This window comes from Vulpes lagopus, chromosome X, assembly GCF_018345385.1.
Source record: "Vulpes lagopus strain Blue_001 chromosome X, ASM1834538v1, whole genome shotgun sequence".
NCBI classification, from domain to species: Eukaryota; Metazoa; Chordata; class Mammalia; order Carnivora; family Canidae; genus Vulpes; species Vulpes lagopus.
Window position 1 is genome coordinate 41,960,613 of NC_054848.1, and position 17,483 is coordinate 41,978,095.

The window sequence follows — 17,483 nt, forward strand, 5'->3', positions numbered from 1 at the left end:
TATTAAGAGTTTACAATCTGGAGTTTACACGGGGCGCCGCGGCCCCCTATGTAATTTCCCTAACCCCCCACGGGAAGCACCACCTTCTGCCCCTTCTTACAGTTGAGCCCCTCTCACTCCCCCACCAGGCGATACTCGAACCCAAGACCGGAAATCTCCAAAGCCTAGTTTCAGCCGCGCGCACCGGGGGCTGGCAGCCACTGCACGTGCCCCGAGTGCGTGACCAATGAGCGCCCGGCGCGCGCGAGCGGAGGCGGGCTAAGTTAGTCTTCCGGACTCAGGAAGAATTCGGCCATCGTCCAATCAGAGCCCACGACAGTCTCCGAGCCGCTCGTCCGCACCCTGAGCCAATTGGGGGCTCGGGTATAATGACAGCGGCTTCTAAGAAATCGAGGGGGGCAGGGAGGCTAAGATGGCGGATGTGAAAGAGGTTGGGGCGCGACCGGAGCGTGAGGCGCGCCTGAAGCGGGTGGGAGTCGGGAGTTCGGGACGTGTTCTTGGGATAAGCAAGATTGCGACGTTCCCCTCTCCATTAGGGATTGAGGCAGCTGTCGTGATCCTCCCCCACAAACAAACGGTATGCTGCAAGGTGGCTGTCCCCTTCCTAGTGGCACGGTCCGAGGCGGACTGTTCCGTTTTGCGTTCCTCCCCACGCCCGCTGTGGTCCATTCCAGGCTGCACCGTTAACACTCATAGGGGTTTACACGGTCAAGGATGTGGGCTGCCCTTGGGACACACAGACCGGGAAGTGGATACTCCCGGTTTTGGACCCGCAGGGGGGTCATACACACTCGGGTGTGCGCAATTCTGGTGTCACAGACACAGCGGTGCAGGGAGGTAGTGAGCACCTATCTAGGGAGAGTTGGTGAATTTGAGGGTGTGGGCAGTGGAGGGACTAGGACTAGAAGGGGACCTTTGGCTTCCCGGCTGGTCCGAGGTTAGCAGCCACAAACCCAGAAGGGTAGGGGAGGGCTGTTTTCCTGTGCAGGTTGGAGAGCAGGGCAGGAAACAAGTGGTGGGTGGTACGTCCAAGATTGGCAGGGAGGGCTCCAGGACCGTGTCAGGGTCCTGGAGGAGTCCGGCTGGGGCCCACGGAATGGATCTCAGATGGTCTTTGCAGTGAGGGAGAGTAGAGAAAGGGCAGCGGAAGGTGGTCAGGTGTTCTGAGTCTCTGACCATCCACCAAGGGCGGTGGGACCTGAAAATGCTATGGAGGAGGGTGAGGAGAGGATTGGGGCGAGGGTGGGAGAATGCTAGGCTGAGGGTTGATAGTTCATTCATCCAATAGCTGAACTCAGCTATTTCAGATAAAACAACAATAATGCATAATTATAACGTCCTAATCACTTTGCATGAATTATCTCATTTAGTCTTCCCAATAATCTCAACTGCTATTCTCTTCACTTTATGGATGAGCTAGGTGAGGCACTGAGAGGTTCCCAGACCTTTAAACAGTTCCTAAGTGGGGTCACCTGGGTGGCTGAGTAGGTTAAGCGTCTGCTTTCAGCTCAGGTCATGATCCCAGAGTCCTGGGATCCCGCCCCATGTGGTGCTCTCTGCTCTGGGGAGTCTGCTTCTCCCTTTCCCTCTGCTCCTCCCTGCCCTGCTTGTTCTCTCAATCTCTCTCTCTCTCTCTCTCTCTCTCTCTCTCTCTGTCTCTCTCATAAATAAAATCTAAAAACAAACAAAAAGAGCTCCTAAGTGGCACAGCCAGAGCCAGGCTGTGGGGTTCTAGAACCTGTGGTTCTAACCGCATTTTTTCTTTCTTATTAAAGTAACTCTACGCCCAACATGGGGCTTGAACTTATGACCCTGAGGTCAAAAGTCACATGCTCTACCCACTGAGCCAGCCAGGGGCCCCACCACTGAACCATTCTTATCTTTCCAGGTGTCTCTGCTTTTCTGTGCACCCCCATCCTCATTCCACCTCCACCAGAACTAGAAATCAGCCCCTCTCCTTAGGACCCCTAAAAAAGCACTCTTGCCCATAGCATCCATGAACAGTTTGGACACCTCTGTGGGAGAGGCTGGCCCCTGCACTGAGTTTTCTTCCCCCTTTCCCCTGAAGAGCAAGCAGGGGAGCCGTGTGGAAAGAGGGCAGTAAATCACAGCACAGATAACTTGACTATATGATGATTATTCCACAAAGAGTGATTGAACTGCATGCAGCGTCTTGTGCCAGGATGGTGGGCATAAGGCAATGAACAAGGCAGAGAAGAGTCATGTTCCTTCCTGCCCTGGGGGTGTATTTATGGAATTCCTGGTTGGTAGACTTTGGTTGTCACAATGATGGGGGTGCGTCGGCATTGAATGGGAGGGGGCCTGGGGGGACAGCCCCATACCACTGAGTCTTATAATGTATCTGAATGTCATTCCAGGATGGTCAAAGGATTGGGTCGGAGGGTTGGGAACTGCTGTTTCCTTAGGCCTGACCCTAGGAAGGACCCCTTACCCTCAGTCAGAGGCACAGAGGACCACGGGAGACAGGGACGTAAGGGGAAGGAGAAAGATGTCATAGCAAAGGAAATTTTGCCATCTTGGCCTCAGTTTGGTCTTAGAGGACAACAGTAGGAACCTTACCTGTGCCTACATCTCCTCCATGGACTCAGTTGTGTGGTATGGCCAAAGCATGGAAGACACCCCCATTTCTCATCACTGGCTGTGTCTTATTTCCTACTCAGGGCTTGAGGTGTGGCAGCCAGGATCTTGTAGACAATATCCTTTCAGAATAAAGCAAAATAAGCACAGGATATAAACAGGAAATGGTTCTCCATCTGGTAACCCTGGTGGGGAGTGCAGTGGCAGAAGGAGGTGGCTGAGGGACATCAGGATGGTCTAAGTTATTGGGTATATCCTGGTTCTTGGGGGTTTCTGGGGATTTGCTGGCTTACTAAGAAAATTTTTTAAAAGATTTTATTTATTTATTCATGAGAGACAAGCAGAGAGGGAGAGGGAGGGAGACAGAGATACAGGCAGAGGGAGAAGCAGGCTCCATGGAGGGACCCTGATGCAGGACTCGATTCTGGGGACTCCAGGATCACACCCTGGACCAAAGGCAGGTGCTAAACGACTGAGCCACCCAGGGATCCCCTTAAGAAGTAAATTTGAACTGCTGCTCCTGGCTGTGGCAGACTGACTCATATTGGACCCACCCTCCTGCTGAGAACCATAGAAGCTAAATTAAGATTTTTGTTCTTTCTTTTAAGATTTTATTTTTATTTATTTATTCATGAGAGAGAGAGAGAGAGAGAGAGAGAAGAAAGCTCCATGCAGGGAGCCTGATGTGGGACTTGATCCCGGGTCTCCAGGATCACGCCCTGGGCCAAAGAAGGCACTAAACCACTGAGCCACCAGGGCTACCTTGTTTTTGTTTTTATTTTATTTTATTTTTTAAATTTTTTTTTTAATTTTTATTTATTTATGATAGTCACAGAGAGAGAGAGAGAGGCAGAGACATAGGCAGAGGGAGAAGCAGGCTCCATGCACCGGGAGCCTGATGTGGGATTCGATCCCGGGTCTCCAGGATCGCGCCCTGGGCCAAAGACAAGCGCCAAACCGCTGCGCCACCCAGGGATCCCTTGTTTTTGTTTTTAAATCTCTGTGAAGGTCCTGGAGAGCAAATTACCTTTGAGGTTACCTCATCAGCAAATACTGTCATCCAGTGCAGAAAAGCAAGAATCAATGGGGCTACATAAAAGTGAAATAAGCTAGCTCCCAAGTATTTATGCAGGTCAACAAAGTGATTCAAGAATCTGGATAATAGGGCAGCCCTGGTGGCCCAGCGGTTTAGCGCCGCCTTCAGCCTGGGGCGTGATCCTGGAGTCCTGGGATCAAGTCCCACATCAGGCTCCCTGCATGGAGCCTGCTTCTCCCTCTGCCTGTGTCTCTGCTTCTCTCTGTGTGTGTCTGTCATGAATAAGTAAATAAAATCTTGAAAAAAAAAAGAATCTGGATAATATGAAAAATGATTACAAAATCACTATATTCCAGGGTGGGGAAACTCATTCCGTTAGGGACTAAAACAACAAAACCCTACTTTAGGTTTTTTTACTTAGAGAAAAATATAAATTTTAAAGCTGTCTGCTACTTAGAAGAACAGGAAATATGTAACTTTTTTTTTTAAAGATTTTATTTATTTATTTGAGAGAGAGAGCATGAGCAGGGGGAGGGACAGAGGGAAAGGAAAAGCAGACCCCCAGCTGAGCGAGGAGCCCAATGTGGGGCTCCATTCCAAGACCCTGAGATCATGACCTTAGCTGAAGGCAGATGCTTAACTGACTGAGCCACCCAGGCACCCTTTGTATTTTTTATTTTTTTTAAAGATTTTGTTTATTCATTCATGAGAGACACAGAGAAGCAGAGACAGAGGGAGAGGGAGAAGCAGGCTCCACGCAGGGAGACAGACGTGGGACTCGATCCCTGGACCCCAGGATCATGACCTGGGCTGAAGGCAGGCGCCAAACACCCAGCCACTCAGGAGTCCCAGGAACCCTTTTTAAAAGAGATTTCTTTATTTATTTGAAAGGAGGGCAGAGGGAGAGAGAAACTTAAGCAGACCTCCCACTGAGCTGGAAGCCACTCAATTCCATGACCCTAAGATCATGACCTGAACTGAAACAAGAGTCAGATGCTCAACTGAGGTTCCCTGGAAATATAGAACTTTTAAATGTTAATTTAAGAAACAACTAGTGAGGCGTCTGGGTGGCTTAGCCAGTTATGTGTCTGCCTTTGGCTCAGGTCATGGAATGGAGCTCTGCAAGGGGCTCTCCTGCTCAGTGGGGTGTCTGCTCCTCCCTCTCCCTCTGCCCCTTCCCCCCTGCTCCTGTTCTCTCTCACTCATTCTCTCACTCAAATAAATAAATAAAATATTTTAAAAAATAAATAGCCAGCAAATGTAGCAGAGGCTTAAGGCCCACTGGTATAGACTTAAGGGAGACAGATCTAGGGGCAGAGAAAGAAGGAGGAGGAAGGTGGAGAACAAAAGACACAGAAGGAGCAGAAGAATTTTCTCTCTACCCCCATGTGGCACTTGACAGATTAGGAATAATTTGTCACTTATTTGGCCTCAGCACCACCATTTACGAGCTGGGTGATCTTGGGCAAGTTAGCTATTTCTCTGGGCCTCAGCTTCCCTATCAGTAAAATGGGGATAAGAGTAGTGCTTACCTCATGGGGTCACCTGTGAATATGAAATGAGTTAATAAACATAAAGCCCTTAGAAAAAGCTCAGAAAACACTGAATCAAATTAGACACTAAGCCCTCATTGATTCCTTCAGTAAACATTTATTGAGTGTCTAGTTTGTGCCAGATACCAGAGATAGGCATTGCACGTGGCAAGAGCACGATGAGCAGTATTAAAATGAATGCGATGGCTTTTTAAGGAATAAAGCATGGTCTTGCCCCAAGAACAGGCTGGAAGGCACTCCAGGATTGGAGGTACAAAATTGTCTGGTGAATTGTGGGTGCCAAAAGGTAAGTTGTGAGGAGGGGAAGGGAGGGGAGGGGAGGGGAGGGAGGTGGGAATTGCCACACCAGAAGGGAACTTCAAGCCAGGTTTCCTGGCAGGACTGTGGGTGCCATCTTTCTAAGTGCTGTTTCCCTTCAGGTACCCAGAAATGTCAGTCACACCCCAGGGAGATGTTAGCTCCCCTGGACTGCTGTATGAAGCCGAGAGTTTCATGTCTACAAACGGTAAAGCAACTGAGGCCTAGGGAGGTATGAGGACTGAGCTAGCATCCATTTGGGGGAACAATCTGGAATGATCTGGTCATTCTGGAGATGGACAAACCCTATAGGTCCCCCAATTCCCCTTCCAAGTGTATGTGTGTGCCCATGTGGATCAGGAGATGTGTACAGGAGTACCCACAGCAGTGTAGCTCCTCACAGCGAAAGCCAAAAATGGCCTAAATATCTGTTAACAGGAGAATATGAATAAACAGATCATACAGTCAAACAAAAGAATATCGTGTAGCAGCGAAAAGGAGTGGCCACTGTTATAGGCAGATCCAGATTTTACCAGAGAGAAGGCCTTGGAGCCCAGTAATGGGAAGTGTGCACTCTGGACCCAGCCTACCTGGTGTGGGATCCATCGGGCCCCATCACTTGCTAACTGAGAGCTACTGGGAAAATCAGTGTGCCTCTGTTTCCTTGTTTCCCACTATCAAATGGACAGCGACTCTTCGAGATGCTGGGGCGGAAATGCTGGGTGAGCTGGAGAATCTCCTGGCCTTCCCTGTCTCCCTCCTTTTCCTACTCTTCCTTTCCTCCTCTTCCCCATACTGATAGGTATGTCCCATAGGCTGTTAGGGGGATTTAGATGGGTCAGTATTTACAGAGGTCAGAACCCTGTCTGGCACACACATTCAGTAGGTACACGAATGTTGGATCAAAGTAGGATGTTGCATGGGAAAAAAGCAAGACTCTGGAGATTACAGATTTTTAAAAGTTCAAAAGCAATGAGGATTAACCAAGACGTTGCCAAGGTGTACATATATGCTATCAAGGGATGATAAACAGAAAGTGATCTGGGAACTACTGGGAGGCAGGGGTGAGGGATGGGGAAGTGAGCTGGGTATATGTGCGTTGTTGGGAGTCTCAGGAGATGGGTGGGATCCCAGGCACTCACAGTGTCATTAGAGGAAAAGCTTGCTTGCTTGCTTGCTTGCTTTCTTCTTTCTTTCTTTCTTTCTTTCTTTCTTTCTTTCTTTCTTTCTTTCAGAAAGAGAGAGTGCGAGCCCGATGAGTGATGAGTGAGCAGAGGGAGGGAGAAAGGAAGAAACAGACTACCCACTGAGCAAGGAATCCGACTGGAGGGGTGGGGGTGGTGGGCTCATCTCAGGATGCTGGGATCATGACTTGAGGTGAAGGCAGACGCTTAACCAGCTGAGCCACTCAGGCACCCCAGAGGAAAAGTTTTAACACTGTAACCCTTCAGCATGAGGGGCCTTGGGCTTCAGGCCCAGACCAACTGGATGCTTTGGGGAAGAATGAGACCCCCCCACCTCGCTGATTGCTTCCTGCCATGGTGTCCTCAGGCAGAAGTGCAGCAGAGGCCTACCTCTTGCTTGCAGCTAATCAGAGGGAGGAGGATCTGAGCCAGTCAGAGGGAGATGGGCCTCAGGGAGTAAAAAAAAGGAGGAGGACATGAGCTGATCCAAAAGATGGGTCTTGACTAGTCAAATGGAGCAGGGCCCCATTCTGAAGGAGGAGGGTCCAAGCCTGTCCTAGGGAGGGAGGAGGCAGCTGGGCCCACCCAGGGGCCCCTGGAGGACTTGTTTCCCTTGTGGTTTTTTGTACTTCCTGTTCCCCTGCACACTGCGGAAGTTCCTCTTCTTACCCTGCACCCAGAGCCTAGCCGGAGAGGACAAGGGCAGGAGGCACCATGAGTGGGGGCCCTGTGGGAGGCAGGTCTGGGGGTCGCGGAGGACCAGGGGTTCAGCAGAACATACCCTCCACACTCCTCCAGGACCACGAGAACCAGCGACTCTTCGAGATGCTGGGTCGGAAATGCTGGGTGAGCTGGAGAATCTCCTGGCCTTCCCTGTCTCCCTCCTTTTCCTACTCTTCCTCTCCTCCTCTTCCCCATCCTTATTCTGTCCTTCTCTCTTCCTCTTCCCCTCTTCCTTCTCTTCTCCATCACCTCCTCTCTGAAAATCCACTTATCCCCATTCACCAGTCCCAGGAAGATCTTGATTTCAGTATCTGTCTGCTTTCCCTTTGGCTGTGGCTCTTCCTTTGGAATCAGGACAGCCATGGAGAAGGAAGAACTGGACCCTCTGGCTGACCAGATTCCACTGAGCCCTGCTCTTCCCTCCCAGACACTGGCCACCGCTGTTGTTCAGCTGTACCTGGCACTGCCTCCTGGAGCTGAGCACTGGACCAAGGAGCATTGTGGGGCTGTGTGCTTCGTGAAGGATAACCCCCAGAAGTCCTATTTCATCCGTCTTTATGGCCTTCAGGTGACCCCCGTCCCCCCACTGGACATGCAAACCAGTGTTCAACCCGCAAACCCAGATCTGTGTCCATAGCCCCAAGGCCTTAGATCAGTGAACCCCTGAGTCCCAGGACCAAAGACTTCATCCAAACGTCAAACTGTGGTTTGGCTTTCTTTCTTTCTTTCTTTTTTTTAAAGATTTTATTTGTTTATTCATGAGAGACACACAGAGAGAGGCAGAGACATAGTAAGAGGGAGGAGAAGCAGGCTCCATGCAGGGAGCCCCATGCGGGACTTGATCCCGCGACTCTGGGACCATGCCCTGAGTCAAAGGCAGATGCTCAACCTCTGAGCCACCCAGGCATCCCTAGTTTGGCTTTCTTTGTCTTTGATGACTGACCCCTTGTCAAGATCTATAAACCTCCCCCTACAAAAAAATATTAGTATAGTTCCTAAATCTAGTCTGTTTCATTAACTAAAAAAAAAAAAAAATGTGCACTGTATTTTTACCTGAACCTCAAATCTGTTCTAAGCTCCACATTTTGGGTCCCAGAAATCCCTCATCAAAACTCCTGGACACTAAAGGTTTGCCAAGCTCCTAAGCCATAGTTCTGCTTCACAAACATCAAACTGTATATCCCTTGACTGAATTCTCCACCCCTCAACTTTCAAGTCTGTATGTCTGAATCTCAAATCTCAACCCCAACTCCCAGTACTGGAGCCCCACCTGCCCAAATGAAGGCCCCATAAAGAAAAGATGTAAGATGGAGTCTATGTATGGTCTCAGTTTCCTAGGATTGGAGTCCTAGATCCTCACATTCAAGCCTAAGTCCCACATCTTGGGCTCTGAACCCCAAATACAAATCTCTCACTGCAATATCTAAGCCCTATACCCCTAAGTCCTAAGTACCCCAACCCTCCACATCTGACATATGGATTCCCAACTCTCTGCTGATAAGCTGGAAATCTCCAATCTGATCCCGGGGCCCCAAATTAGGCCACCATTCTCCTTGTCCAGATACAGAGGCCTGCCACCCAGGGCATGCCTCAGTACCAGTGTGCTTCCCCCAAAATTCTCCAGGCTGGCCGGCTGCTCTGGGAACAGGAGCTGTACTCACAGTTGGTCTATTCCACTCCTACCCCCTTCTTCCACACCTTTGCTGGAGATGTGAGTGACGACTCAACCGTTGGGCCTCAGTTGGGGTGTGGGGATGAAATGGGAAAGGTGGTGGGGGGCTGGAAGGCTACTGAGCCCAAGATGTGTGTAGGACTGCCAAGCAGGGCTGAACTTTGCAGACGAGGGCGAGGCCCAGGCCTTCCGAGCCCTGGTGCAGGAGAAGATACAAAAAAGGAATCAGAGGCAAAGTGGAGGTGAGGAGGCCTTGGGGGAAGAAAGGAAGTGGGGCAGAAGGGTATGCAAGAGAAGCGAGCTGGAAAAGCCCCTCTTGATGGTTCTGGTTCTCAGTCCACCTGTCTCTCCACAGACAGACACCAGCTACCCTCACCCCCAGCACCAGTCAGTGAAGGTGAGTCCTCAAGTTCAAGGAGGATAAGAAGGGGCTGGTCCGGGAACCTGTGGCAGAGTTGTAATAGTTGTCTACCCATTCCATCTTTCCAGAGAGAAGAGGAGGGCCCCCACCCTTGCCCCCACACCCAGCCGGAGATCAAGGGGGTGAGTGCTGATTCTTCCCTGTGTCTCTGGGTGGACAGATGGATGGGGGAGTAATGAATAGATGGGTGGAGATGGGCGAGTAGTTGGGTGAGTTGGGTGAGTGCAGAGATAAGTGGGCAAATGGATGGGTGGGTGGGTGGATGGATAGATGGGTAGAGGATGAATTGATGGGAAGATGGAAACATAGATGTATAGATGTATAGGTGAGTGTACAGATGTATAGGTGAATGAGTATGTGGATATATATATGGATGGAAGGATGGAAGGATGGATGGATGGATGGATGATTGACTAAATTAATGAATGAGTGACTGAACAGCAAATAAATGAATAAGTGACGTAACATTTCAATCAGTGAAGAAAGCAATGACTGACTGAATAATTTAACAAATTCTGGTCAATGAGCCAGAATTAATGAATCAATACTTAAGTGATAAGCAGGAGTCAATGAATAAATAAATGAATTGGTGAAGGTAAGACTGGTTTGTGGGACCCACTCATCCACTTCTCCATAAACCCTAATTGGACCCCTCATCTACTCCCTCCATGACCATCAAACACACATGCAGATTCCCCCAACACTCTTCCTGTCTTCTGCCCCTATGCTTTGGTTGGTAGGTAAGTAGGTCAATGGCTCAATCACCCTATTATCCCCACAGGCCCAGCAACTGGCCCACTGTCCCTGGGGCTAGTAACAGTGGACATCCAGAACCCGGACATCACGAGTTCACGGTACCGTGGGCTCCCAGCACTTGGGCCTGGCCCAGCTGATAAGAAACGCTCAGGGAAGAAGAAGATCAGCAAGGCTGATATTGGTGCACCCAGTGGATTCAAGTGAGAACCTCTCCCCACTAGTCCCACAGGTCCCTGTTGGGGGGGCAGATGAAAAGTTGGACAGGAAGAGAGCTGGGTGGATGGAAGGTTGGGCAGATGGATGGGTGAGTGGGTAGGCAGATGAGTGGAGAGTTGGGTAGGTGCAAGGCCAGGCCTATGGAAAGGCAAGTGAGGTTCCAAGGTTGCAAAATGTACAGAGGCACTTACTCTAAGGGTCCCACAACTGCAATTCATGCCTCTGAGAGTAAGGACCTCCTTAAATTTTGCACCTTCGTCACCTCACTTGGTTCACCTTGGTCCTGCCCTGTGTGGGCTGCCCTGTGTGGGTTGGTCCTGCCCTGTGTGGGTTCGTGGGTGAGTGAATGGGTGGGTAGATATATAAATGGTTGGATGAATGAATGAATGCATGAATGAATGAGTCGGTTGGGGAATGAATGGATAGGTGGTTGGATAGATGGGTAAATGGGAAGTAGGTGGATAGATGGATGGGTGAGTGGATGAGTATGTGGACAGACGAATGGATATCTGGTTGATTCACAGAGAAGGTAGATGGGGATGGATAGGTGGCCAGATATGTGGATGAATGGACAGTTCAGTGGATAAATAGAAGTGTGGTTGAATGGGTAGACAAAAGAGTGGATGGATTGAAAGGTGGGCACATGAGTGGATTGACAAAGGTGTGTGAAGACAGATTGGCAGACAACTGGGTAAACAAATATATGTGGGCAGATGGGTGGAAAAACAAATATACAATAGACTGGTGGTCTGACAGGTGAATGCAAATGGCTAGGTGGACAAATGGATGGGTTGATGGATAGTAGAAAAAGGGATGGATGGATAGATGGGCACTACAAGCTATGAACTGTTCTCATTCAGTCACTCATTCATTCACTTATGACTCATCCATTAATTCTGGCCTTTCCAAGTCCCTCTGGGCAGGGGAGGGCAAGAGGGCTTCACTAGAAAAGGAGGGAAGGAAGGGCAGTGGGGCTTCACTGGGATCTCCTCACCTCCCCCAGACATGTCAGCCACGTGGGGTGGGACCCCCAGAATGGATTTGACGTGAGTAATTCCAAAGACCCCTTGACCTGCTTAAATACCCACCTACCCATCCAAAGTCCCCTGGCTCAGACCTACCCACACCCTTTCTTCACTCCTCTCAGGTCTCCCTCTGAGGTGGACCCAGTGATAATCGGTGCCCCTCCCCTATCCACCTTATTCCCCCACTCCTGCCCTGGCCTTTCTCCTCCTGGGCAGGTAAACAACCTGGACCCGGATCTGCGGAGACTGTTCTCCAGGGCAGGAATCAGTGAGGCCCAGCTCACAGATGCCGAGACCTCTAAACTTATCTATGACTTCATTGAGGACCAGGGTGGGCTGGAGGCTGTGCGGCAAGAGATGAGGCGCCAGGGTGAGCACCCCCCCACCCCCCATCTTCTCCAGCCCTAGTAGCTGGTTTCTAAGAGATACACTGCTAGTCATTCAGTTCTCATGGAAACCCTTATAGTGCTTGAATCAGGAGTTGGTCAGTTGGGGTGCCATTTTACAAATGAGCAAAACTGAGGCTCTGAAGATAATTATAACAATAGCTATGTTATTTTCCCCCCTCAGAGCCGCTTCCACCACCCCCACCACCATCCAGAGGAGGAAACCAGGCTCCCAGGCCCCCTACTATAGGGAGCAACAAGGGTCGTTCTGGTCCACTGCCCCCTGTTCCTTTGGGAAATGCTCCACCCCCACCAACTCCCCGGGGACCCCCACCCTCAGGCCGAGGGGGCCCTCCACCACCACCCCCGCCAGCCACTGGACGTTCTGGACCACTGCCCCCTCCACCCCCTGGAGCTGGAGGGCCTCCTGTGCCTCCACCACCACCACCACCACCACCACCACCACCACCACCACCCAGCTCTGGGGAGGGGCCAGTCCCTCCCCCTCCTCCTGCTCTGGGGCCTTCCGGGGGCCCGACTCCTGGTGGAGGTCGGGGGGCGCTTTTGGATCAAATCCGGCAGGGAATTCAGCTGAACAAGGTGAAGACGGGCAAGATGGAGGATTGGGGATCTGGGACTTGGGTGTGCTGGGCATGTCTGGATATTAGGGGGCCAGGGCCAAACTGATGGAGGTCCCAGGCTTTTGGGTTTCAGTGATAGGGCTGGGAGGCTGGTGGGGAGAGACAGGCTGGGAACCTAGAAGGGGACTTGAGAATATGGGAGGGGAAATAATGAGGAAGGGGCAGGGAGGTATGCTCCTATCATGGGCCCTGAACCCTCTATGCTGGATCCTGCTTGCTCCAGACCCCTGGGGCCCCAGAGAGCTCAGCACTGCAGCCTCCACCTCAGAGCTCAGAAGGGTTGGTGGGAGCCCTGATGCACGTGATGCAGAAGAGAAGCAGAGCCATCCACTCCTCAGGTGAGAGCCTGACCTTTGCCAGGACAGTGAGCCCAGTTCCTAGGGCTAGTGTTGGCCTAAGAACAACTCTACCGGTTACCATTCATAGTACATTTCTTTTAAAGATTTACTTATTTATTCATGAGAGACACAGAGAGAGGCAGAGACATAGGCAGAGGGAGAAGCCGGCTCCTCGCAGGGAGCCCGATGTGGGACTTGATCCCTGCCCTGATCAGGAGGCAAATGCTCAACCTCTGAGCCACCAGGTGTCCTGTATCCATAGTAACATTAACCCCATCATGATTCTCACGTTTGTCTTCTTTGTGACAATATTAACACTGTCATTATGGAACAATAATAGAATTCACTCTTTGACAATAACATTAACATTAATGCCAAGGCATGGCCACAATATTAATATTAATCCTGTATGTCCAGTAGTGTATAACATTAGCCCATATGTGATGATATTATAAAGGGCCCCACCATAGACAATAATATTAACTTGAACTCTGTGTCAATAGATGAACATTAGCTTGTAATGTGATAATAATATCATAACCAACCCAATCTATCATAATAACATTCATCCCCCTAATTGTGTCAATAATATTACTATTATATGACAATTAGATGAGGGTAATGTGAACCTCAACAGATTAATGACAGTATTAACATTAATCCCAGAGTAAGCCCACAGATTAAATATGAATCCATTATATGACAATATTATAACAAACTTCCTCTTTTGACAGTGATATCAATAACCCATTATAGGTCAACAATATTAACATTAGCCTGTTATGAAACAGCACTATTGTAATGTACTCCACCTTTGCTTATAATACTTAAAATTTACCCCAGTAAATAACAAGCCTGTTAACATTAACCCTTGTGTGGCAGTAACCACATAGTTGGGCAGTAACCCACCTAACTACATTTCTGACAATGGTATTAACTTTGATTCCAACTTCAACCTACACCCTAACTCTCCCTCCTCTGGGTGGCCCCCTTGCTCATCCAACTGCACAGGCCCCCAGATCTGACTTCCCAGCAGGAGATCTCAGCCCCTTGCCCCAGACCCTGAGTCCTGACCTCTCAGACCCCAAGAACCTTACATTACCCAGGGCCTTTGAACCCTTCTGCCCATCTTGAGTTCTGCTTTTTCTCTCCCTCTCAGACGAAGGGGAGGACCAGGCCGGCGACGAGGATGAGGACGATGAATGGGATGACTGAGTCACCTTCCGCACCTGTTCTGAGCCTCCTCCCCTGGCAGCTGCTGCTTGCTGTCCTCCACTCCTGGCCTCCAGGCCCTCAGGTCCCGTTTCTTCCCCACCAACCCTTCCAATGCAGTTATCTCTGACTGGTCCCCAAACATTCACCCTAGCAGTAGCCAGGGCCCCTTTTTATACAGAATTTCTCAGTGCTTCTCACATAATGAGTTTTAAACCAAAATAAAATAACTGTCTTTTTGTTTCTCTAATCTCAAATTGGTTTATATTCCAAATGTGGAAATTTGGGGTCCTTTTCCCCCAAAGTGTCTTTTATTCACCTATCCCATTTCATTTATTTAGCCTTACCCGTGTACATTCACTCATTTGTTCCCTCATTTATTTCTTTGTTTCCTTCTGCCTTTCTTTCCACAAACATTTGTTGCCCAGCACTACTTTAGGGGTTGGAGCTAAACCAGTGGGAAGAAAACCTAGTGAGGCCAACATTCTATTGGAGGAGACAGATACAAAACCAGGAATCAAACAGAAACAACAGATAGTTTCAGATCATGACAAGTGCTGTGATAGGCTGAGGGGGAACAGCTTCAGATGGAACATTTAGGGAAAGCCACCCGGAGGAGGTGACAGTTGTGAAGAATCTAAAGAGAGAGGAGTCAACCAATAAACTTTTGCGGGGAGGGCATTCCAGGCAGAGCGAACAGCCCGTGCAAAGCCTTGAGGTAGGGAAAGCTTGGTGTGAGTTTGAGCATGGTGAATGATCAGGAGTTATTTATTCCTTTACTTACTTATTTAAAAAAAGTCTAATCAACACAATATTAGATCAAGAGAATACTCGATGGTCAGACTTACTCTCCATGTACACAACTCACACACCAGGATCTTGATGGGCAGGATCCCTTTCTCAATTTTAAAATTTGGTTCTGCCCAGTTCTCAGAGCAAACCAAGTCCTGACCAGTGGCAACCAAAGAGGCAAAGACTTAGTAATAAGGTAGATCTGCTCTAGAACCTGGGCAAGACCCCCCACCTCTGAGCCTGTTTCTTCATTTATACAATGGGCCGAATAACAGTATGTAACTGATTCCCCCCTCCTCTTCTAGGAAATTACTCACCAGAAAAAAAGGAGCAACTCAAAACTGTCCCTGGTGTTTAAAGCTATTTCCAGGGGGAGTGATTAGACGCTCTTGCACATCAGAGCCTTGGAAGAGGTATCTCCTCCTTCTCATTTCTGAAATCTGGTGGATAAGGAGATCTCAGGTATCCTAGCTTTAGGGGAGGAAGAGGGGAGTGGGGGAGAAAGAGAACAGTGAGGAGGAATCTGGAGAGATCAGGCTTCATTCATCTGCAAGACCAGTGGATGAATTTCTGAAACATCAGAGGTGCAGGCTGGGGGCTAGGGGAAGGAGCAAAGGAGAGCCACGGTGAGGGTGGAAGTGTGGGAAGTGGGAGCTGATTTTGCTCCTTAAGAACTGCCCTGAAGCCACAGAAGCTGAAGGAGGGAGTCTCAAGTTCCTTTTAATTCTTTCATGGTTCTTCACCTTCCACTCTACTCCCCACCCCACCTCAGCCAGGTCACCAGGGCCCAGCTGAGTCTAGGAAGGGCCTGTCAGCATCACTCACCTGCCTCCCCACTCCCTGCTAGGAAACTCTAGAAATCCAGTGTGCTGGGACCCCCTCAGCAGGCTTTGTCATGGAGAAGACCTTGTATCATACAACCCCTGAATCCTCAGGAGCACTGCAGGCATGGGCTTGGCAAACCAGTACTGACCATGGGCAAGTTGCTTGACCCTTCTGGGCCTCAGTTTTCCCCATCTTTAATTTGAGACAAAAAAATTGCATACTTTGCAAGGTTGCAGAATTAAACTGTCTGCAAAGTGCCTGGCTCCTTGAGGCAACTACAAACATTAGATGCCACTGCTGCTATTAATCTTCCGACTACTGGTTGATCCTGAGTCACCACTGATCATAAAATGCACCATTATTGTATGTATCACCAAGGAAGACCAAAAAAGTACTGCGAATTAAGTTATGACTCACCAGTGCTTGGGAGATGCAGCCAGAATTCAGAGATGTTCCAGAATTAAGTGTTCCTGGATCTCTGGCTGGAGATGTTTCTTAACCTTTGTTCTGGTCCCACAGTTATGTTTGCTTGTGAAAACGCAGGACACTGATCACTTATGGCCTGTGACCTCTCCTAAATGTGTGGTACACTCAAAGATGGGGTTTGCATTGAAAACAGGTCAAACCTATACAGCTTGGAATGGAGAAGACCTTATTTGGCCCCAGCACTGGGCAAGGCAATATACACAGTTGGCACTAAAGTAGTGCTGAATGAACAGACAAATGGCTGGGATTGGGACACAGTAATAATAGGGTAGCCTCTTCCTTTTGAGGTCTCCTGGACAGATGCTAGTCCAGAAAGATTGATTTCCAGATGAGTGGGAGATACCCACCCCAAGGCCACTCATCTGACATTTTCAGATGAAGAAACTGCCTAAGGTCACACAATTTAGCAAATGCTACCATTTGAATTCAGGTAGCTAGGCTCCAAGATCCATGCCTCTACTCATTACATTATATATACTGTTTGGGGAGGACCACGGTGTGAAAATTAAGAAAGGGAAACCTTACTTAAATGGACTCAGGATGTTAGAAGGGGAGGCTGGTAGAGAAAGCCTCTAGCACAATGTCTACTGCAAAAAGTTTCAGCTACACACCCAACAGAAGTATCTCAACAGGAAAGAATGTTTAATTATAGGCTCCCAACAAAGGAAAGATGTACATCCTATCTCCTTTAAGAAACTGACTACTCCTGCAACTCAGCCAGTGAGAAACCATGATCAGTATGAACTCTTGCTGTTGTCCAATAGATCTTTGTTCCAAACCCCTCCCAACCTCCTCCTTCTCCATAACATAATGTTCTCCTTTGTTTTTTTTTTCTTTTTTTTTTTTTTTATTTATGATAGTCACAGAGAGAGAGAGAGAGGCAGAGACACAGGCAGAGGGAGAAGCAGGCTCCATGCACCGGGAGCCCGATGTGGGATTCGATCCCGGGTCACCAGGATTGTGCCCTGGGCCAAAGGCAGGCGCCGAACCGCTGCACCACCCAGGGATCCCTGTTCTCCTTTGTTTATTGGACTTGCATATGGTTTTGCCATAACTTGCTTGTTCTGCGTTGCAATTCTCAGCTATTCCTGAATATACTCATCTTTTGCTGGTAACATAACTGGCAGTTTTATCTTTCAAATTGGCAAAGGGATGTTTGCCCAACACCCACATACTCCTACATCACCCCCTCCAGATTCAGTCGGGCCTTAAGCCATTCTTATGGGTTGGACTAGGCTCCTGGGAATAGGAGGGTTTTACCTTTTTGGGGAGACTGGGAGCACTCAAGGACCAGCATCTGACTGTGTTCTAGAAGGAATAAG

At 49.2% G+C, this 17,483-nt stretch overlaps 1 protein-coding gene across 11 annotated transcripts; it reads left to right on the forward strand.

The window, feature by feature from the left end:
* Window positions 1–407: 407 nt before the first annotated feature.
* Window positions 408–14,308, forward strand: WAS (WASP actin nucleation promoting factor). 11 transcript variants are annotated; one of them, XM_041741916.1, is made up of 15 exons: window positions 408–577; window positions 5,413–5,473; window positions 5,607–5,692; window positions 7,467–7,514; window positions 7,819–7,959; window positions 9,016–9,102; window positions 9,203–9,305; window positions 9,419–9,460; window positions 9,553–9,606; window positions 10,266–10,440; window positions 11,460–11,502; window positions 11,698–11,851; window positions 12,052–12,467; window positions 12,732–12,846; window positions 14,006–14,308. In XM_041741916.1, the coding sequence occupies exons 1-15, from the start codon at window positions 413–415 to the stop codon at window positions 14,059–14,061; spliced, it is 1,746 nt and encodes a 581-aa protein (XP_041597850.1). In that variant the 5' UTR covers window positions 408–412; the 3' UTR covers window positions 14,062–14,308. The 11 variants fall into 11 exon arrangements, with proteins under 11 accessions (XP_041597850.1, XP_041597861.1, XP_041597851.1 ...); XM_041741919.1 differs by having other exon boundaries at window positions 438–577; window positions 5,383–5,473; XM_041741924.1 differs by having other exon boundaries at window positions 545–577; window positions 5,408–5,473.
* Window positions 14,309–17,483: the final 3,175 nt, after the last annotated feature.

What these genes read in the sequence shown, in the direction of transcription:
- WAS (XM_041741916.1), top strand. Translation starts at nt 413, where the DNA reads ATGGCGGATGTGAAAGAGGTTGGGGCGCGACCGGAGCGTGAGGCGCGC. An exon ending in GAGTTTCATGTCTACAAACG is followed by an intron (nt 5,693 to 7,466) that starts GTAAAGCAACTG and finishes ACACTCCTCCAG; the next exon opens with GACCACGAGAACCAGCGACT. An exon ending in AGGGAATTCAGCTGAACAAG is followed by an intron (nt 12,468 to 12,731) that starts GTGAAGACGGGC and finishes TGCTTGCTCCAG; the next exon opens with ACCCCTGGGGCCCCAGAGAG.